General features: G+C 37.1%; 1 protein-coding gene across 1 annotated transcript in view; it reads left to right on the top strand.

Moving 5' to 3' along the window:
* The first annotated feature begins 1736 nt into the window (after positions 1–1736).
* Positions 1737–20712, top strand: part of LOC143229728 (neprilysin-1-like) — a 59215-nt gene continuing 40239 nt past the window's right edge. The window contains exons 1-2 of the mRNA XM_076462462.1: positions 1737–2069; positions 17826–18330. Coding sequence (XP_076318577.1) covers positions 17871–18330 — 460 coding nt within the window. The 5' untranslated portion in view covers positions 1737–2069; positions 17826–17870. The remainder of the gene's footprint in view (positions 2070–17825; positions 18331–20712) is intronic.

Below are 20712 nucleotides of genomic sequence, written 5' to 3'. Positions count from 1 at the left end.
TTTTTTTTTTTTCTTAAAGGTGAAGTATGCACTATTATCCAACAGGCTTTAGTTATGCGGGATCGAAAGCCGTTGCCAGATATGAAGAACTGTTCAGTCGTGGTGATGTTAGATTGTGACGGTCAGTTTCACTATTCGATAGTAAAGAGTAGCACAAGAGTTGGCGGTGGGTGGTGATGACTAGCTGCCTTCCCTCTCGTCTTACAGTGCTAAATTAGGGACGGCTAGCACAGATAGCCCTCGAGTGGCTTTGTGCGCAATTAAAAAACAAACAAACAAACACAATATTAAAGTCAAGATTGTTTTTTTTTTGGTGTCATGGCATTTAGATTTTTGGAAACCAAGTTCATTTTATGAAGTGTTTCTAGCCTTATAACTAAAGAAAACAAAAGTTGGATCATCGGATTTTAAGAACAATAAAGCTTTTGGATTTTGAATAAATTATTTCAAAAATGGTTAAACAAGTTAGTGATTTCGAGACGACTAGACTGAAAATTAAAAATAGATTGAGAAACATGACACAATAAATGAAAGGAAATCGTTTGACTATGAAGATGACTGACAGAAGTATGGTTTTGTTTGTTTGTCGTTAAACGCAAAGCTACACGGGCTGTCAATCATGATAAACTATATATTTCGAGCTAAGAGGACACCAGTGCCAATTAATTACGGTCGATAAAAAATGAGGTTTATTTTTGCACAATAATAATTTTATAGTAAATGCAAAAATGGTGTCCTTTTAATAAGTTAATGAAATAAACATGAGAATCCCTGTCGAACATTAAACTTCTTTGAATTTGATAATTTGACTTAATCGTTTACGTAACCGGTTACATGTATATCGTTTGATCTACGTTTCTTGTTATTACGTGAAGTTAATAATGATTTAGGTTTCGTATCTAATATATCTGAATTGTATTGTCTACTTATCTTCGTTGTGTAATGTGTACTCTTTTAAATACCGTCGCCCAGCAGGATAGCGGTAAGTTTTCGGACTTACAACGCTAGAATGCAGGGTTCGATTCCCCAGTAGACAGAGCAGATAGTCTAATGTGGCCTTACTATAAAAGATGTAAGTAATTTTTTTTATTCCAGAATGTTTCGACATTTTTGTTATTTAAACAAATAATTATAATTGGTTTAGAATTTAACGGCCAAGAAATTTGAAATAGCTTAAACTACTTGACTTTTTCACTTTCTTTTATTGTTTCTGACGAATGAATAACAGGATAAAATATTGGAAACATACTTAATTACACTAAAACGTGTGTTAATTTTACCAAGGAATTTTTAAATAAGAAAAACACCCGAAAAGTAATATATTAGAATAAAAACGACTACATTGAAAAGTTACAGCGAACGACTTATTTTATGTTACTAGTGTTATCAAAAAAGATGCGTTGAAATTTAAAACATGCGAATGATGCAGAAGATATTTTCATATTAATCTGACTTTTTCACAATATTTTAAAGCAGATTTCGAAATATCTGAAAGTCAATAAGGGTTGTATTAAATCTTAGGTAGAATTATTACTTATTTATAATTTTTCCGTTGAAATGGCGGCATGACAAGTAAGAGATTAAAGCAGAAGTACTCGTTCAACGATGAGCTAAAATCGTTTCATAGCTAGAGTAAAAAATCAATTTTGTCGGAAGATCAAAACCTCTCGAATTGGTCCAGATGGCTGCAAGATGAACGCGTCAACCGTTTTGTAACACGGTGGCGCCCTCAGTGGACAGCAGCGAAGATGGCAGTGCAGATTAGACAATACTGCTGTTTTCGAAATCGGCACGAGACCATACCAACAAAAGCGGGATCAAGACGGAAGGAGTTTTCCTAGAAAGCAGCTCAGCTGATCATATAAAGGTTTATGATACGTTTCGACAATTCGTAAATAAAACAAAAATAAACAGACAAGAAGTACATAACTCACAGTTAGGCTTAGAAAAACTGAATAGATCAGTACACAACTATCTATCCGAGTCTACTTTCTTTAGTATACTGTGAAAGAAGATACTGAGATTTTGAGACCCGCGAAGAAAAGTGGAAACGTAAAACATTTCACGAGGTACGTAAAAACATAGCAGTTAGAACTGTTGTGTTGTAACATGTGATAAAAATCTCCAATCTCTAAACGTGACTTCCTGACATACTGATGTTGCTCTGCCATTCTACTGTAAGTATACTTTAAGAAGTTGTTAACGTACAGAGATATATTCGTGCATGTATATATATATGTGTGTGTGTGTGTGTGTGTGTATATATATATATGTAGACGATACTGATTGAATATTTAAATTGAGGTTAAACTCAGAGGGAAAAATGGGTGAACGGACTTACCATCAAGCTACGAAAAGTTAATTCGTGCTTACCTTAAATGTTAGGAATTAGATTCAATTATTTATTAACTATTTAGCACAGTGATTTTTTGTCCAGCATGTCAGATAATAGATAGACAGTGAACTCATTACGTAGAGAGCATTACATTTCAAAATCGTCAAAGCATGCTTATTAATATTTGTCACACTGTATTGTTATGCCTGAAGCTTCATAATCCGTCGCGTTCTTTGTATCACCACCAATGGGACAAGTGACCTTCTAGTGTCGTTTTTTAAAGTTGTTTAATTTATTCAATATTTAAGTCGAATTATAAATAATTGTATCGAAATTGTGAATTTAGTGGGTTTTAACAGTAATAAGTAATTTACTTATTGACATAGAATCGGATATTAAAATATTCTTGTTAATTAAATGTAAACTTTGAATACATTTAGATATACTGGGCTTCTTTTATGCATAACATGTGAATTTCCATATTTTTACTGGCCATTACTTGAAAAGAAAGTTGTATTTGTAGAACATCTTTGTCATGAAATGGACGCTTAAAATATTTAAAAAAGGAGAAAACTGTAACTCTAATAAATGTCTAAGATAAACATCATACTTTCTTCTTTTGTACATTTTAAAACTGTTGATTTACTATATACAGAGTATTTTCTTACTATATGTGTGTTTCTTTGTCCATTGCCAGTGGAAAATACGTCATTCCAATATTTACAAATTTTTGTTCTATCATACAAACTACATTTTATTTATTGCTTGATTTTTCCTCGTTCTGTACTACAAAGCTAGTTTGGTTTATTTTGAATTTCGCGCAAAGCTACACGAGGGCTATCTGTGCTAGCCGTCCCTAATTTAGCAGTGTAAGACTAGAGGAAAGGCAGCTAGTCATCATCACCCACCGCCAACTCTTGAGCTACTCTTTTAACAATAAATAATGCTTTTGACCGTATCATTATAACGCCCTCACAGCTGAAAGAGGGAGCATGTTTTTTTTAGGGTTGGGTTGTATAGTTAACATAATTATGCTTGGTTGATTTAGAAATCATATTTCTAATAAATTCCAGTTTTGTACCATGCCTTCACCAGCGTAGTGGAAGTCATGTCTCGAGTTTATTACATGTTTTACACACAAATTTATTATTAAAATTCAGTCGAGTTTTACACCTTCAGTGAAAAATATTAAGCTATTTCAATTTGCGCATTTTGATTTAAAAGTTTGTGCTGAATTTTGTTTTTTGTGCGATATTCGCTTTTTCTCCTGTTGCTGGTTTTCGATCACCTCGTTTTATACATGTTTTAAACATTTAAATCAAGAAGTCATTCAGCAACCATAGTTGATATAGAGTCGCGATAGAGCAGAATGTATCAGAACTACATTTTGACATTGTTAGAGTTTCGTAATACTTCTTTCCAATGAAAAATATTCATGCATTCAAACATTTTGACATTGTTGTCGTTGCTTGGGTAGTATTGTGCAACCGAAACGTAATATCTTGCGAAAATGTAAAAAGCAGCTCTTTTCATTTTAAAGAATTAATGTACTCAGATCATAAAGATGTGTTCAGTTCGGGGATTTAGAACCTCCAAGACTTATAATGCGTTTTGGAAAACAAGGAATATGGATCAATTTGGAGCATCAAAACCATCCGTTGTAATCAATATGCAGAATTTTGTGAGAGGTAATAATTCTTGAACACAAAGGTGAGTGGTAAAATTATTCACGTGCCACAGGCAACAGTATGTAACAAGACCTATGCCTGGTAAAGGTCACGTGTACACAAGTTGTTTTCAAGACACATTAATCCAACTATCACACGTCTCAAGCAAGTGGTTAATGAGGCGCATGTTCTTGCTGTCCCATAGAAAGGGATAATGATAAATTAACCACGCATCTTATGTGGATTTCTGTGCAATGAGACTGTTGAAACAAGCACTCGGAAACCATAATTCTCGTACATAAAATTAGTTATAGGAAGATGAAGTGATGATGAGTGTGCTTTGCGTATGATAGCCTTAAGATGAAGCTTTTTGTAATAGAACCTATGATGGAGGGTCATTGTGATGCATAGTCGTGAGATACAGCATGACCAGATGTGGAGACATGGGCTGCAACGATATGGTAAGGTGCCAAAATCGTTTAAGTATGATGTACCTTGTGTTTGTAGTAACCTATTTAATTAGAAAGTCAGCAAAATATGTATTGTTAAATAATTTCCAATTAAATTAAGAAAAAAAATACACTGAACATAGCTTCAGAATAAAACATAAAATATTTATTTAATAGCATAACGACAGAAAGCAAATACTTTAAGTCAACCAGAAGACGCGTGTTTTAAGATGTGGGACAATCGTTGTTCTTTCTATAAGTCTGGAGACAGATCTGTGCTATGTCGTCTAATTAAACAGAGAAAATCAACCGCTATGTCGAATAGTATCGACCTTCCCAGAGTGCATCTGTCATCCACATATTTTTTTACCTCATTAATGAAAACGGAGGTGACAGACATTGAGCATTTCTAAACATCTGCACGGCCAATGTACATGTCTCAATAATTCTTAACCCTACTTTGTAATGGTCTAAAATAACACGCTGCCACAATCATCATTTGTCACTAGATAGTTAAATGTGTGTGTGTTTTCTAAAACTGACAAACAAATTATCTAAAAGAACTTGTATTAGTACGATAAAACTATGACTTTTTCTATTCAACCAAACATTTAATAATGTTAAATGCTGCATCAATAATTAGGTGTGAAATTTGAAAAAGAAATTGTAATGAGACTGGTAATAACATTTAGCACTTGTCAGAAACATGGTTAATAAACACGTGCCTGGCTGGGACTTGATACAAATGTATTTTTAATGAACAATAAAACATAAATATCAATATGAATCACTTCAAATAATGGAATAATAAGACGACATCCAGAAGGATAAAAAACTCTTTTGAAAAATGGTTTGGACGATCAACGTGAAACACGTTCGTTTTACTCTTAGTAAATATGAACCAAAGATAAACAAAATATAACGGATTTAAAAGTTGTATTTAGAAGGGTATGTTTGGTTTGATTTGAATTTTGCGCAAGGCTACACAAGAGCTATCTGCGTTAGCCATCCCTAATTTAGCAATGTAAGACCAGAGGGAAGACAGTTATTCATCATCGCCCACCGCCAACTCTCGAGCTACTCTTTTTCTAACGAATAGTGGGATTAACTGTAACAATGTAACGTCCCCATGGCTGAGAGAACGAGCATGTTTGGTGTGACGAGGAGAAGTGTATGTTAAAAGATTCCTAAACTAACATATTCGAAGTTTTCGAGAAGATTCTAAGCCTTATACTTTATGCCAGGGTTGTGAGAAGTCAGTAGGGAAGAATTCGGTTTTTCCAATAGCGATAGGGAGATTATTTCATCATGAACAAAAAACTGTTTGTTGTTGTTTAATACATTTTTCGCAAAACTACTCGAGGTATATCTACCATGGCGATAGTTGATTTTTAAAGTGATATTGTAGACTACTGCTAACAACAGGGCTTGTTTTAAAGAAAAACTATATAGTGTTATCTGGTGTGTCCATTACACAGAATCACACCCCAGATTTTAACAATGTAAGTCCATAATCTTATCACTGTTTCATAAGGGTCATAGTAGCGGGAAGGTAGCTATTTAATACTACCAACACCAAATATTGGACTACTGTACTTGAATAATGGGTTTTTACTGTCATTCTAATAACGCACCCACGAACCCAAAGTGCAGAGTATGATTTATTTTAAGCGGTAACGGGGTGCAAACTTCGCATCAAGAGCTTCGCACGCTAACTTAAATTATTGAATTGATATAAGAATAGAAGTTCATAGAAAGCGACACCTCTTGAAAAAATATTGTTCTGACTATGATTTTAGAATAAGACTTAAAATGAAAAATACGTTTGAAACACGCAAATTTAAATATTGGTTGTCAGCCACAAGGTTCGCTTCACTACAGAATTGAAGTAAAAATTTAATACAATGACTTAACACGACAATGTTTGAAAATGGACTATTGAGTAGCGAATGTTCCCATCTTACTTTAGTTTTAATAAATCGCTCGGCATGACCAAGTGGCTTAAGGCGTTCGACTCGTAATCTGACGGTTGCGGGTTCGAATCCCCGTTGCACCAAACATGCTCACTCTTTCAACCGTGGTAGCGTTATAATTTTACGATCAATCTCACTATTCGTTGGTAAAAGAGTAGCCCAAGAGTTGGCGGTGGGTGGTGATAACTAGCTGCCTTCCCTCTACTCTTACATTGCTAAATTAGGGACAGCTAGCGCAAGTAGCCCTCGTGTAGCTTTGTGCGAAATTCAAAACAACCAAACAAAACAATTTTAATATTTCATTCCCTTCTTAGAAACTGAAGTGTTTTCAAGGCTATTATAACAAACATTATTTTCCATTTTACACATATCAATTATATATATTTACTTTCTAGAAAACTGAGCTATACTTCGAGGTGCATATCACATGAAAACCCAATGTAAACTTATGTTCACTAACCAGTCAGTTAATTCGGACAAGTTATTTTAAGAAGGTAATGGTACTTGTCATTACTGCTGGCCGATTTTACGAAGTGACAGTTTATAGAGTTACGATATCAGAACGTGAGGTCTAGAGTTCACGCAAACAACTTTTATAAAGTATTAGGTAAAATTAACACTTTCTTCTAGTCACAATTATAATACATTATCCCAACCTTAGTTTTCTGTGTTACAAACAGAGCTAATAAAGGGACCCCCCTCGGTGTGGATTCCTGTACGTGGTGAGGGAACCTCCCAGGGAAGGTTCTGTTTTGTCTGGTTACCTTCTTCGGGATCTAAACATCCACCCACGTGTTTGCCGTGCGTGGCGACCAGTGAAAGGGAGGAGAGGATCCTGGTGGTTGAGGGGTCCAACCCTAACACACTACTTTGGCCTTGAATTCCTGTAGACGGGCGGCCTTTGGGTGGCCCCCTTTGGGTCAATTGGTTGGTCCACTTGGGCTAGAATCAACCAAGTACCAGTGTTGGAAGTTCTCAACAGGTGTTGTGGACATTGTGCCTGATGCTGGTGTTTGGGTATAGTGCTCACGAAACCCTGGCGTTGCTGCATTGTCCTTGCATGACATTGTAGTGTGTCCCCTCGTAGGGCTGCATGGTGGGTGGGGTCAGTGGGTACCGACATTTTTCTTTTTCCCTATGGATCCTCCAAATATTTTAAATAAAATAGTGAAAAAACAGTCAATAGGTAAACGACCACGTCTAGAAGACTCTGAGCAGCAATCTTCAACATCTGTAACACACGTACCCCATTTTCTTATATTACATTCTCTTTCAGAAAAACCTTTAGGGCAAATGTCCCCTTTTTTATTCATAAGGGACTAGAGGGTCATGCTGGCTCTCCAAAGTCAGTAAAGAAGCTACGATCTGGAGACATATTAGTTGAAACATCCACAACCCAACACAGTGAACTCCTCTTGATTTCAACGGCAATTGGGGATATACCTATTGAGGTTACCCCTCATGCTACCTTGAATTCATCACGAGGAGTCATTGTTGAGAGGGATTTGAAGAATGTCCCCGAGTCAGAGATTCTGGCTGGTCTCTCCATTCAAGGAGTTTCTGCAGTGAGGCGCATCTCCACTTGCAAAGATGGAGTTACACTGCCAACAAATACCCTCGTTTTGACATTTACATCATCACGTGCACCTGCACCCATCAAAGCAGGTTATCTAATTTGCAGGGTACGGCCATACATTCCAAACCCTCTCCGATGTTTCCAATGTCAGAGGTTCGGCCACTCGAAGACATCATGTCGTGGTTCACTGACATGTGCTCGTTGTGGTGGCAAGGACCACGATGCCTATGAATGTGACATGGATCCACATTGCGTCAACTGCAATGGTTCTCACCCTTCCTACTTTCGTTTTTGCCCAAAATGGTTGGAGGAAAAAGAGGTGCAGCGTTTGAAAACGACTTATAACATTAGTTATCCTGAGGCTCGGAAATTGCTGTCCACAACTCTATCTCGGACATATGCTGCTGCACTTCATTCCACAACTACAGTGGGAGTGCAGACAGATCTCTCTGTGCCTCCAAGAGAATCGTTTTCAAAACAAATGAAAATCCTTTTGACCTCCGTGGTTAAAAAGGTTGATGAATCGACTTCCACACCCATCTCTGTTCCTCCCATACCTTCCAACAAACCTTAAGATCCACATCCTTCAGTTCCAGATACAGGCATTTCTTCTGATACATCTTTTTCTCCCACCCCAAGAGGCAAAACAATCATTCGTTTGCGTCCTCAGTCACTGGAATCCACTTCCAATAACAAAGACCTGCCCAATCGACCCAGGGAAGGATCCATAGAGGTTGATAGACCTCCTCCGACTAAGGTCAGTAAGGAAAAAAGACGTGGTCGTAAACAGAAGGGTTCGCCTACCCGTCATTAAACATGGCCACCTTGATACAATGGAACTGTCGAGGTTTACGTTCTAATCTGGACGATATCAAAACACTGATTGCTTTCTACCATACTGTATGTCTTTCCTTACAAGAAACATTTCTAAAACCAGCTGATACAGTCACCATTCGGCAGTTTTCTCTGTACAGAAATGACAGGTTGTGTGATGGACGAGTACATGGAGGGGTGGCACTGTTGATTGATCAGCATGTGCCCACCCTGTCTTTGTCACTCAACACACCCTTGGAGACCGTAGCCATCCGTGTTTCCTTGGGTCATACCATCACTGTTTGTTCTCTCTACCTGTCTCCTGGAGAGACATATGATCAATCAGACCTTGATGCTCTCGTTGAACAGTTGCCGTCTCCCTTTCTACTCCTGAGGGACTTCAATGGACATCATCCCCTCTGGGGAAGTGCTGTTATTGATGGGAGGGTTCGCTCTGTAGAGCGTATGCTCTCTGATCACAACCTTTCTCTTTTCAATACTGGTTTTTCCACTTATTTTCATGCACCAAGTCAGTTCTTTACCGCTATTGATCTCTCAGTTTGCTCCCCTTTATTATTCTCCCATTTTTCATAGAAGGTTGACAATAATCCACTAGGCAGTGATCATTTTCCTATACTTTTGAGAGAAACTGGCCGTGGTCGATGCCACCCTATCCGCATGCCCTGGTGGAAGTTGGATCAGACAGACTGGTCCACTTTCACTGCTCTCACAGAACTTGATCCTGCCATCGTGAATCAGACATCAATAGACGACTGTGTGGCAGCGGTAACTGGCTGTATTATACAAGCAGCTGCTCAGTGTATTCCTAAAATCTCGACACGTTTTCCACGATATCCTCGTCCGTGGTGGAATCCTGCTTGCCACTTAGCACGGAAGGCTCAAAAACGGGCATAGACATCCCACACTTTCGAATCGCGTCGCTTTCCAACGGGCCCGTGTACATGCTAGGTGGATAAGATGTCAAAGCCAGAAGGAATCTTGGATTACGTTCACAACTAGCAATCTTCTACCACCAGTTCCAAGGTCATATGGGACAGGATTCGAAAGGTCAGTGGGTACTACAATTCTGTCCCCATCTCGATCTTGCTCTCTGATGGTCAGGAGGTGGTTGATGTCTGGAGCATCGCTGATACTCCAGGTGAAAGCTTTTGCCGGGTATCTAGCACTTCTGCTTGTTCCTCCACCTTCTTGGCCATCAAGACTCGGGCAGAGCGTTCACCTCTTTCCTTTCGAACTGACTGTCTCTTTGACTATAATTGTCCCTTTACACTGGTGGAACTGAAAAAGGCCCTTCATCGGTCTGGCAGTACATCTGTTGGACCTGGTGATGTACACTATGACATGCTGCACCATCTATCTCCTGCTTCTCTTGATGTCCTTCTAATTGTCTTTAACCGGATCTGGCAAAAGAAAGTTTTTCCTGATGCCTGGCACCAGGCTATTATTTTGCCTTTCTCTAAGCCAGGGAAAGATCCCAAGATTCCTTCAAACTACCGTCCAATTGCTTTGACGGACCTGTCTCTGTAAGACCTTAGAAAGGATGGTTAATGCTCGTCTTGTTTGGTTCCTCGAATCAAACAACTTCCTCTCGCCCACCCAGTGTAGGTTCCGACAACAGCACTCCACCACAGACCACCTGATTCGACTTGAAACATCAATCAGAGAAGCCTTTCTCAAATGCCAACATCTTGTATCAATATTCTTTGACATTGAGAAGGCTTATGACACAACATGGTGGTATGGCGTTTTGCGAGACCTCCATATATATGAGTTACGTTGTTATTTACCCATGTTTATTAAAAAAATTTTAATGGACAGGAGATTCCAAGTTCGTGTTGGTTCGACACTTTCCCGTTCTTTTGTACAGGAATTTGGAGTGTCACACTTTTCAGTATAAAGATAAATGCCATCACTGAACAACTCCCTCTCACTGTTGCGAATGGGCTGTATGTCGACGACTTTCACATCTCGTGTCAGTCGTCGAACATGAGATATATTGAGCGGCAACTACAAACTGCCCTCAATCGTGTACTGAAGTGGACTATGGCGAACGGCTTTAATTTTTCTCTCTCTAAAACCGTTTGGACTTTTGCCGCCAACGAGGTATTCACCCTGATCCTGAACTTCATATCGGTGAAGTTGCGCTGCTTGTGGTCCCTGAGACCAAGTTCTTGGGGCTTATCTTTGACCGTAAGCTGACCTTTTTACCACACTTAAAGCAGCTACGGGTCAAATGCACTAGAGCACTGAACATCCTCCGTGTCCTCTCTACCACCAGTTGGGGAGCAGATCGATGTTCTATGTTAAAGGTATATCGTGCTTTTATTTGATCAAAACTCGACTTTGGATCACTGGTCTATGGCTCTGCCAGACCCTCGGCCTTAAAGATGCTGGACCCCATTCATCACCAAGGACTTCGACTCTGCACTGGGGCTTTCCACACCTCTCCAGTTCAAAGCTTATACGTTGAATCTCATGAACCTTCTCTGCACCTTTGCCGTATTGGTGATGGTGACACTGTCCACCTTGATGAAGTTTTTAGTTTTTTAATGGCCATTAATCTTTTTAATCTCATTTAAGTGTTGGATATTTATTCACTACACCTTTTTTATTTGTGGTTCCCTTTTCAAAGTTTCAATTTCTCTAGTTCAATTTGAAATTGGAAAATGGCCAGAACATTAAATAATCGACACCAGAACTGGAAAGGCCAACTTCAGATGACTAACGCTACTCTTTGAACTATCCGTTTGAACTACCCGTTAGTCGTCCTGGCGAGTTGTTATTCCAATTTTGCTGCATGTCTTTTAAACTTTTATGACTTTACCCTCTGGTACTGGCCATAATGACACATAACCTGGAACCAGGACTGAAAAGACCAACTTCAGGTGACTGACGGTGGTTCTAGTTCTTCTCTGTTAGTCTTCCTGGCAGTTTATGATCATTACCATTCTGCTACAGAAGTTCTTTACAACTTTATAGACTGGATGTTAACATCGGTTTTATGCAATTTTCTGTTTTTAATTGCTGTTTTGTTGTTACCTTCGTTTACTTTCACAAATGTCACTACATTTACTTTACTTTTACCTTTTTACTGGACATTTGGCTACTCATTATTATGATTTTGCTATATGTCTTTTAAAACTTCTATTATTTTACATTTTGATAATGGCTGCTATAACACATAACCCACAACCAGGACTGAAAAGGCCAACTTCAGGTGACTGACGGTGGTTCTTGTCAGGTTCTTACCTGTTAATCTTCCTGGCGGGTTATATTCTTTACCATTTTGCTAGAGTAAGTACTTTACAACTTCTTTTATTCTGCTTTCTCTCTTAACATTGTAAACTAGGTGTTAACATTGGTTTTATGTTTTTTCTGTTTTTCAATGATGCTTTGTTTTACCTTCATTTCCTTTTCTGTATTTTACTACATTTAATTTGTTTTTACCTTTTTACCGGACGTTTGGCGCAGATAGCCTAGCTGCTTTATGCTATAAAACACTAAATCAATCAATCAATAAAGAGACTATATATGATAACAAAATTACATTACATAGCCACTATTTTGTTTCTGAGATTTAACTTAATGCTTGGTTTTACATAATTACAGCGGTGCGCCCTTAAGCCGCGGTATTTGGGGGTCAACCTGCTTAACCGCGGCTTAAACCTTTGTGACTGAAAAGCCGAAGTCGCCAACAGCTCCGCCGAGGAGCCTCATCCGGGCCATTGCGTGATCATTATATCGGATTATCGAATTAAAAATAATACTTTAATTATTGATCACGTTTTTCACGGATTTACCGCGGATTAACTTTAATGTATGGAGAGGTGTGATTCGGTAACAATGGCGGCTTCCATAAAGCTGACATAGAGAGCGGATAAGGTAGATTAACGGTCGATTTCTATTGTAATACATTTTATTTATTTCCCAAATTATAGCAAATCCTTTTTAAATATCCCCTTGAAGTTATAAGCCAGGATTAAATTCGTAAGCCGCGTTTTTACACGTTCTTAAATTAACGGTGAGCCGCGATAATCCTCGCTCACATCGCTCACAAGACTTGCTACAGCGGCTTAAGCGATTTCACGGTTTATTGGTCCGCGGCTTAATGGCGCTCCACTGTATTCTGTTAAAGTTTGTTGTCAGGTTAAAAAACTGTTGTAATTGTTTCTGTTGTTGGGCATAATTTTCTGGGTTATTCTATAAGAACTTTGATTCATTGGAATTAAGATAGCAAGCTGCACAGCATGATATCGGTGCTCTGTCTCCCTCGGATATCAAAACCTGGTTTCTAGCGGAGCGAGTCGGCATATCGTTGTGCCATTGGGGTGGGGAGTGTCTCTATGAACAATAATGTAGAGATGAAATTACTGCGATTTTTTTTTTAAAGTTCAAACATTTAGTTCATAGCTTCGTCATCTCATGACTTATTTGAGATCAAATTACAGTTTGTGACACAGGAGGTCAAACCCTATCGCTTGATGTAATTGACCAAGTCCAAGGTCTCATAGCTTAATTTCAAAATAATTTCAGTTTGATGGTAGGATGGTAGAATTCCAGGTGAGTAATAAATTCGAAATGGGTACACGTCCCGTTCCACTTAGTATGACTGGCACACAAGAAAATAGCTAATAAAGGGGGGCGTCTTATAGATTAATTTAATATAATCTTGCCTGAAAGAATTTCAAGTGCTACGGCTATTGAGGGCTCCCTCTTATGTTTCAAATACAAATCTTTAGCTCATAGTTTCGTCTCTTGACCAATTTGAAATCTAATTACAATTTGAATAATTTTCTGGACCTCTTTTTATTCGTGTTTCATTTCTCTTCAAAGCGTAAGAAACTTAGATTGATTTTCAGGTAAAATACTTCTAAGGTTCATTCGTGACGTTGTCTGCGTTTTATGGCTGGTAATTAGGATGTTTTGAACTAAAAACTACGACATTAATCTATTTCGGTTTTTGATTTAAGTGTCAAAAACAACAGTTGACATCTTTTTGAATAATTCAGTGTATGATAGAAGAGTTGGGTTTTGAAACCATGAACACTTTGAGTTAATTTCTTTGAAACCCGATAAAATCTTGGTGTCACTAAACGCGATAAATTTTAAAGAGAAAAGGTTTTACGAACCAGCATACTGTGAAACATTTTACTGATATTTTACTTTGTAAAACTATGCTTTAAAAAAAGCTACACAATTCTGATGCCCTCAAATTCAGACATCTGAAACATGAGACTGAAAAAATGTGTTCTGCTCGCTCTTCACAGACGCAATTATTCGCCCGCGTCAAGTTTCTTGTCACTTGAACGTGGTATTGATTAGGTAGAAGTTTTTCGTGCGAATTTCAGCTATAAGAAAATAGTTACACAAACCATTCACTCTAAAGGATGAAACGTGTGATATTGACAGGTGATAATACAGAAGAGAACTTTTAAAACAATTACGTAGGAATACTTTTAAATTTTCCGTTACTAAAATGGTAGTTGTACACATCTCGCATTAGTGTACATAAAATAACTTGTATAAGATGACTAAATATTTTTTGCTGCCAAAGGCATACATTATGTATGACATTACTCAACGTTTTTACTTCATAAAATAAAATGTAACTTTGTTTGTCTGTGGTTTGTTTATAGTAATTGAAATATTTGTAGTTAAATTTCTCTGTTGTAAAAGTCTTCCAGTGGGACAGATGTAAATCTATAGATTTACAACACCAAAGTTAAGGGTTTGATTTTGCCTTATAAACACAACAGAGGCTTGGCATGGCCAGGTTGTTGAAACGCTCGACTCGTTATCCGAGGACCGCGGGTTCGAATCCCCGTCACACCAAACATCCTCGCTCTTTCAGCTGTGAGGGCGTTATAATGATACGGTCAAAAGTATTATTTATTGGTAAAAGAGTAGCCCAAGAGTTGGAGGTGGGTGGTAATGACTAGCTGCCTTGTCTCTAGTCTTACACTGCTAAATTAGGGAAGGCTAACGCAAATAGCCCTCGTATAGCTTTGCGCGAAAGTCAAAACAAACAAACAAACAGCGGACAACCCAACTGGCTTTCCTAAAAGAAAAAACACACACTCACCCTTGTCAAGAAGAACCGAGCCTTTCTTTAATGAAACAATAATGTTTTAGATATTTTTGGAGAATATTTATATATTAGACAATATATATTTTAGAATAACAATAGAGTAAGAAAAATTACCACTGGTACTTTTCTCGAGAAAAACATTAAAATCTCGCCTTGCAGTATCGACTCGTTACTCCAAACCACCGTTATCCAATAAATGTGATATATAGTTTGATGCAACTAAACATTGATCAACCTAGGGAATGGTATGCAGCAACCCCTTCCTGTGCAAAATATTCATACATTTAAATCATAAAGCAGAGTTTAAGTCGGGTATTTATAATTCAAAAAACGGAGATTTCTCTTGTATTTAACTGTGTCGGAAACAAACGAAATAGGATTAAGTGATAAACAAAACCAGGCGTTTTGTAATGATCCATAAACACAAAAATCACTGACAAAATGCAACAGTACGTGACATAATCCAGAAGAACTGAGTCTGGTGGAGCTACAAAAGTCACGTGTATACACGTTTCTGCCACGACAAATCAGTTAAACCGTTGCATGTCGCAAGCGACTCCAGAATAAGACGGGTATTCATGGTATTATTATTCGAAGACATATCGGCCAGGCCGATGGAGATAGCACCTATGGAATTCTAGTTTGTATAAACAAAAGCTGTCATTCCACTCTGCCACTGGAAAGCATAGATTTTTACACTGTAGAATGTTAAAACTTCGAAACCATTGTCTTCATACATTATGGAAAGTCATAAAATGTTGGGAAGTGTTTTAAGATGACAGCCTTATAAAAGAGCATTTTACAAAAAATATGATCTGTAAAAACTTGATGAGGCTTCCTGATCTTTCTAATATAGTGTATTGAACTTCGAGAAAAACTAGATGACGCTTCAAAATCCTACTTGTGTAAAAATGTAATGAAGCTTCCAAATCCTTTTGATATAATGCACTGAAGCTCTGTAAAAGCTTGACGAGGCTTCTAAATCCTTCTAATATAACGTACTGAACCTCTGTAAAAACTTGATGAGGCTTCTAAATCGTTCTAATATAACGTACTGAACCTCTGTAAAAACTTGATGAGGCTTCTAAATCGTTCTAATATAACGTACTGAACCTCTGTAAAAACTTGATGAGGCTTCTAAATCGTTCTAATATAACGTACTGAACCTCTGTAAAAACTTGATGAGGCTTCTAAATCCCTCTAAGATAATGTACTAATCCTGTGTAAAAATTTGACGAGGCTTCTAAATCTTTCTAATATAACGTACTGATTCTGTGCAAATACTTGATGATGCTTCTAAATCCTTCTAATACAATGTACTGAACCACTGTAAAAACTTGATGAGGCTTCCAAATCCTCCTAATATAATGTACTGATCTTGTGTAAATGAAAAACAAAATAATTTACTTATGTTAACATATTGTTTAATCTACGTAGTGACCTACCACTGATAGATTATAAACAAAGCTAGAAATATCTTCTATGTATATTATAGTGGTTATTGAGTGAATAACATGGTACTTTTTAGATAACCAGCAGTGCAGAATAATTACTTGCTAATATCATAATCTTGGACTCAAAATTTTATAGTGTATTTCCAACTGAATTACAATACTTAATAACATAATTAATAACAGGACATGCGGTCTTGTGTGTGTATGTGTGTACAGACGGACGTGTGTTCCCTTGGTAACATGACATTCCGATATGCTCTCCGTTTATTACACGGACAGGTTCCAACTTCATTTGTTTTTATATTCGGAGAATATTCGGAACAAATGAATTATTATTACTGTATTAACAATCAGAAGTGGACAAGTGTAAAACAGGTGTAGACCTACATGTGTTATGAATGGGGTATTAATAATTTACAGTGGGCCATGAACTCGGTGGTAAATTTCAGTTTTCGATATAACATTGAATTGAAAAAATCTAAATTTCCTTTACTTACTATGTTAGCTATTTTCTTTAATAAGATTCCACAATGAAATAAAGGCGCACATGTAAAGATGAACCGTGTCAGAGGAGCAAAGAGAGGTGAACCTTTTAGGTCATTATCTTATTTAATCTTGTCGCGGCTCTGTAGCCTTTATGTCTCTAATAACATCGATGAAATTAGAAAAGTAAAACGGATGGAGTTGAATCGGACGTTAGGACTGCTACATTAACAGTATCGGTTAAGTCTAAGGAATCTTTATGTTTATGAAGAAGTGGATCAGTGGATGCTGACTTCCCTTATATTAACGTTTACTTGACCTCTGGACTTTACTTTTTTAGTCATGTTTAACTAAAAAATAAATGATTGTTTCATAAAAGTTATTTAATGATTTTCTCCCAAATTTGAAATAGTTTCCACAACAGGGCATGGCATGGCTAGGTGGTTAAGGCACTCGACTCGTAATCTGAGGGTCGCGGGTTCGAATCTCCTTCACACCAAACATACTCCCCTTTCAGCCTTGGAGGCGTTATAATGTAAAGGTCAATCCCACTATTCGTTGGTAAAAGAGTAGCCCCAAGAGTTGGTGGTGGGTGATGATGATTAGCTGCCTTCCATCTAGTCTTACATTGCTAAATTAGAGACGACTAGCTTTGCGCGAGATTCAAACCAAACCAAACATAGTTGCACATGTTAAGGCAGCTCAGAGTGCACTGATTTCTAACCTCTTTAGAGTAAAATTAATACCCTTAGGTCCTTTTTGGAGTCTCTTTAGAAAAACATTACATGTAATTGATGAATATATAGACTTTGTAATATGTATATGCTTCTTGAAAAACTTTTTTTACAGCTAAGTTGTTGGCAACTACACGTTTTTTTTTTATATCTCGCTAGATTTCTAAATGCTCTCATAGCTTATAGTGCATATGTCTACTACGATTGATTGGTTTACATATTTTGTTTGCAGAAATATTCTGAATGAACTTCAAGCACTAGCGACGCTTGTGTACGAATGTTAAACGATAGGATATTGTTAGAAGAAAGAATGGCTCCACCAAAACAACAACGCAACGATTCCTGCACCCTCTCCTCACTGTCCCAGACAGAAGAAGATATTTTACAAAACGGCAGTATTGGTCAATCGAAACGGCTGACTTTACCCGACAATCCGGGAGACCAGTCCCCAATGATTCAGAGGCAAGTCCATCAAGGAGCAACGGTCTTTATGAAAAGAAAGCAGTGGTTAAAGTCAGAGAAACATAAACTGAATAAGATGGAGAACCCTCAGAATCCAGACGATTCAGGGAAAGTTCTCCGCGTGGATATGGGCAACATCAGTGTCCACTTACGAAGTCCCACTATTCTTCGTCGTCGGACACGTCTGGAGAGGTACCTGCTCGTGGCCGTGGTCCTGCTTTTAGTTTTATGCACAGTATTTGTATACCTAGCAGTTAGTGGACCTCAAACTAAAGGTAAGCTCTGTCGCTTCTTTCTCTCATATATTAATAATTTATGTGTATTTAAAATAGTACAATAAAACGTTCATAAAACATTTTTATAAAATTTGAGCTCAAACTTACTATAATTATTTAATGTTTTAGTTCTGGTATTGCAATGCATAGAATCCCCCAGTGACACAGCGGCGTGTCTGCGGATTTACAACACAGCACGTTTCACTCAACTCATTTTATGCATTGTTTATTTGTCTGAAGTTAAGCACAAAGCCGCACAATTGGCTATCTGTGCTATGTCCGGTATCTTATATACGAAGAAATTGTTTAAATTTTTCCATGTTTTGTAACACAGTAGTTATTACACTATTTAGCATATCAATGTCGTAACTTTTCTTTCGTTTAGTTTTTATTGTTATGATTTTAGCATAAAGATTGCTTTTGCATTATTAGCTTAATATACATATTTACGTTTACATTAATATTTTCTACCTGGATGAACCTTGTGATATATTACTGGAATTATGGCCAAAATATCGTTAATAGCGAGTCGATCCAAATGAAGAAACAACGCATTGTAGAAAACGTGTATTTAATTAGCTATTTTGCTGACCAGGATGATTTTTAGTTTCACTCTAAGTGCATAACTTGCTTCGACTGGAAGTATTATTAAAATAAATATTTGTTGGTTGTTGTTGTTGTAATAATATTACCCAGTTAGCCGGTAAAAGAAAGTTTAACCTGTTGACTGCCAAGTATTTCAGCTGCTACAATACAACTCTAATGCTTCTTCATTTTATAACTTTTTTCGTGACGTCATTTTGGATCGAAAGTGAAACAATTTGTAAGTAGATGAAATGCATGTATGGTGCTGACATCCAGTGTTGAAGTTAGGTATTATTGAGAACGAATTAACTCGTCCGAGGTACTGTGTTACCGATCGGCTTGGACGAGTTATCTCGTCTACGGCACTGAAAAGGTTAATGAATTGTTTGAGTGACATAAACAGTGATTAAATCAGAACACTTTGGTAATACGAAACGGCTGATTTTACTTGTTAATCCAGGAGACATGTCTGTACGAGACATGTCGTTACGTGGAGTCGACGAATAAATAAACTGTGTACTACGTGTAAGTGTTCTCAGCTTTGTGAAACTAGGCAACGTGATATTGATGTTTGGAAATTATTCAAGATGGAAGTTATTTAAACGTGTATGCTAAGTTTATAATCTTAAACTGATATCCGAAAAGGTCGTGATTGGATAAACTGTATGAAACGTGAGTTCTAGTGAAAAAGCCAGTTTTCAGATGTTGTTTAGTTTGTTGATCGGGTTAATAATTTAGTTTGTTAGATATTGTTCTGAGTCGTTTTAAGTTACGTAGACAGAATGGGGCTAAAAGTGTCGTAGATATACTTGGAATCCGTTTTATTTTGAAATAAATAATACATTTCCATGCTAAGATGAAAAAAAAAACAACTTCGGTAATATGTTCTGATGGATTTAGGAGATTTTAAACAAGAGCTTATTAGAATCTGATTACTTCTCCAATAAACAATAAAATGTGAGTTTTCTAACGATCTTAAAGAAATGCAATTGAAAACTCATTGTTATTATCACTAATTGAAAGCTTAGTGTATAAGAGTACTTTTCAAATTGAAACATACATAGTTTTCTTCGATGATTAATTTACTCATAACAGCGTAAAGTGTGTAGGTAAATAAATATATGTAAAGATACGGATAATTAGGTTTATTTCAAATGCAGGTACAGTATGCTGTTAATAAAACGGTATGAGTTAGTACAGTGTGATATTGGAATAAAGATAGAGACAGAGTATGCTGTTAATAAAATGGTATGAGTTAGTACAGTGTGATATTGGAATAAAGATAGAAACAGAGTATGCTGTTAATAAAACGGTGTGAGTTAGTACAGTGTGATATTGGAATAAAGATAGAGACGGAGTATGCTGTTAATAAAACGGTATGAGTTAGTACAGTGTGATATTGGAATAAAGATAGAGACAGAGTATGCTGTTAATAAAACGGTATGAGTTAGTACAGTGTGATATTGGAATAAAGATAGAGACAGAGTATGCTGCTAATAAAACGGTATGAGTTAGTACAGTGTGATATTGGAATAAAGATAGAGACAGAGTATGCTGTTAATAAAACGGTATGAGTTAGTACAGTGTGATATTGGAATAAAGATAGAGACAGAGTATGCTGTTAATAAAATGGTATGAGTTAGTACAGTGTGATATTGGAATAAAGATAGAGACAGAGTATGCTGTTAATAAAACGGTATGAGTTAGTACAGTGTGATATTGGAATAAAGATAGAGACAGAGTATGCTGTTAATAAAACGGTATGAGTTAGTACAGTGTGATATTGGAATAAAGATA

The sequence above is a fragment of the Tachypleus tridentatus genome, chromosome 10 (assembly GCF_004210375.1).
Source record: "Tachypleus tridentatus isolate NWPU-2018 chromosome 10, ASM421037v1, whole genome shotgun sequence".
NCBI lineage: Eukaryota > Metazoa > Arthropoda > Merostomata > Xiphosura > Limulidae > Tachypleus > Tachypleus tridentatus.
This window is presented reverse-complemented; position numbering and strand designations above follow the sequence as displayed.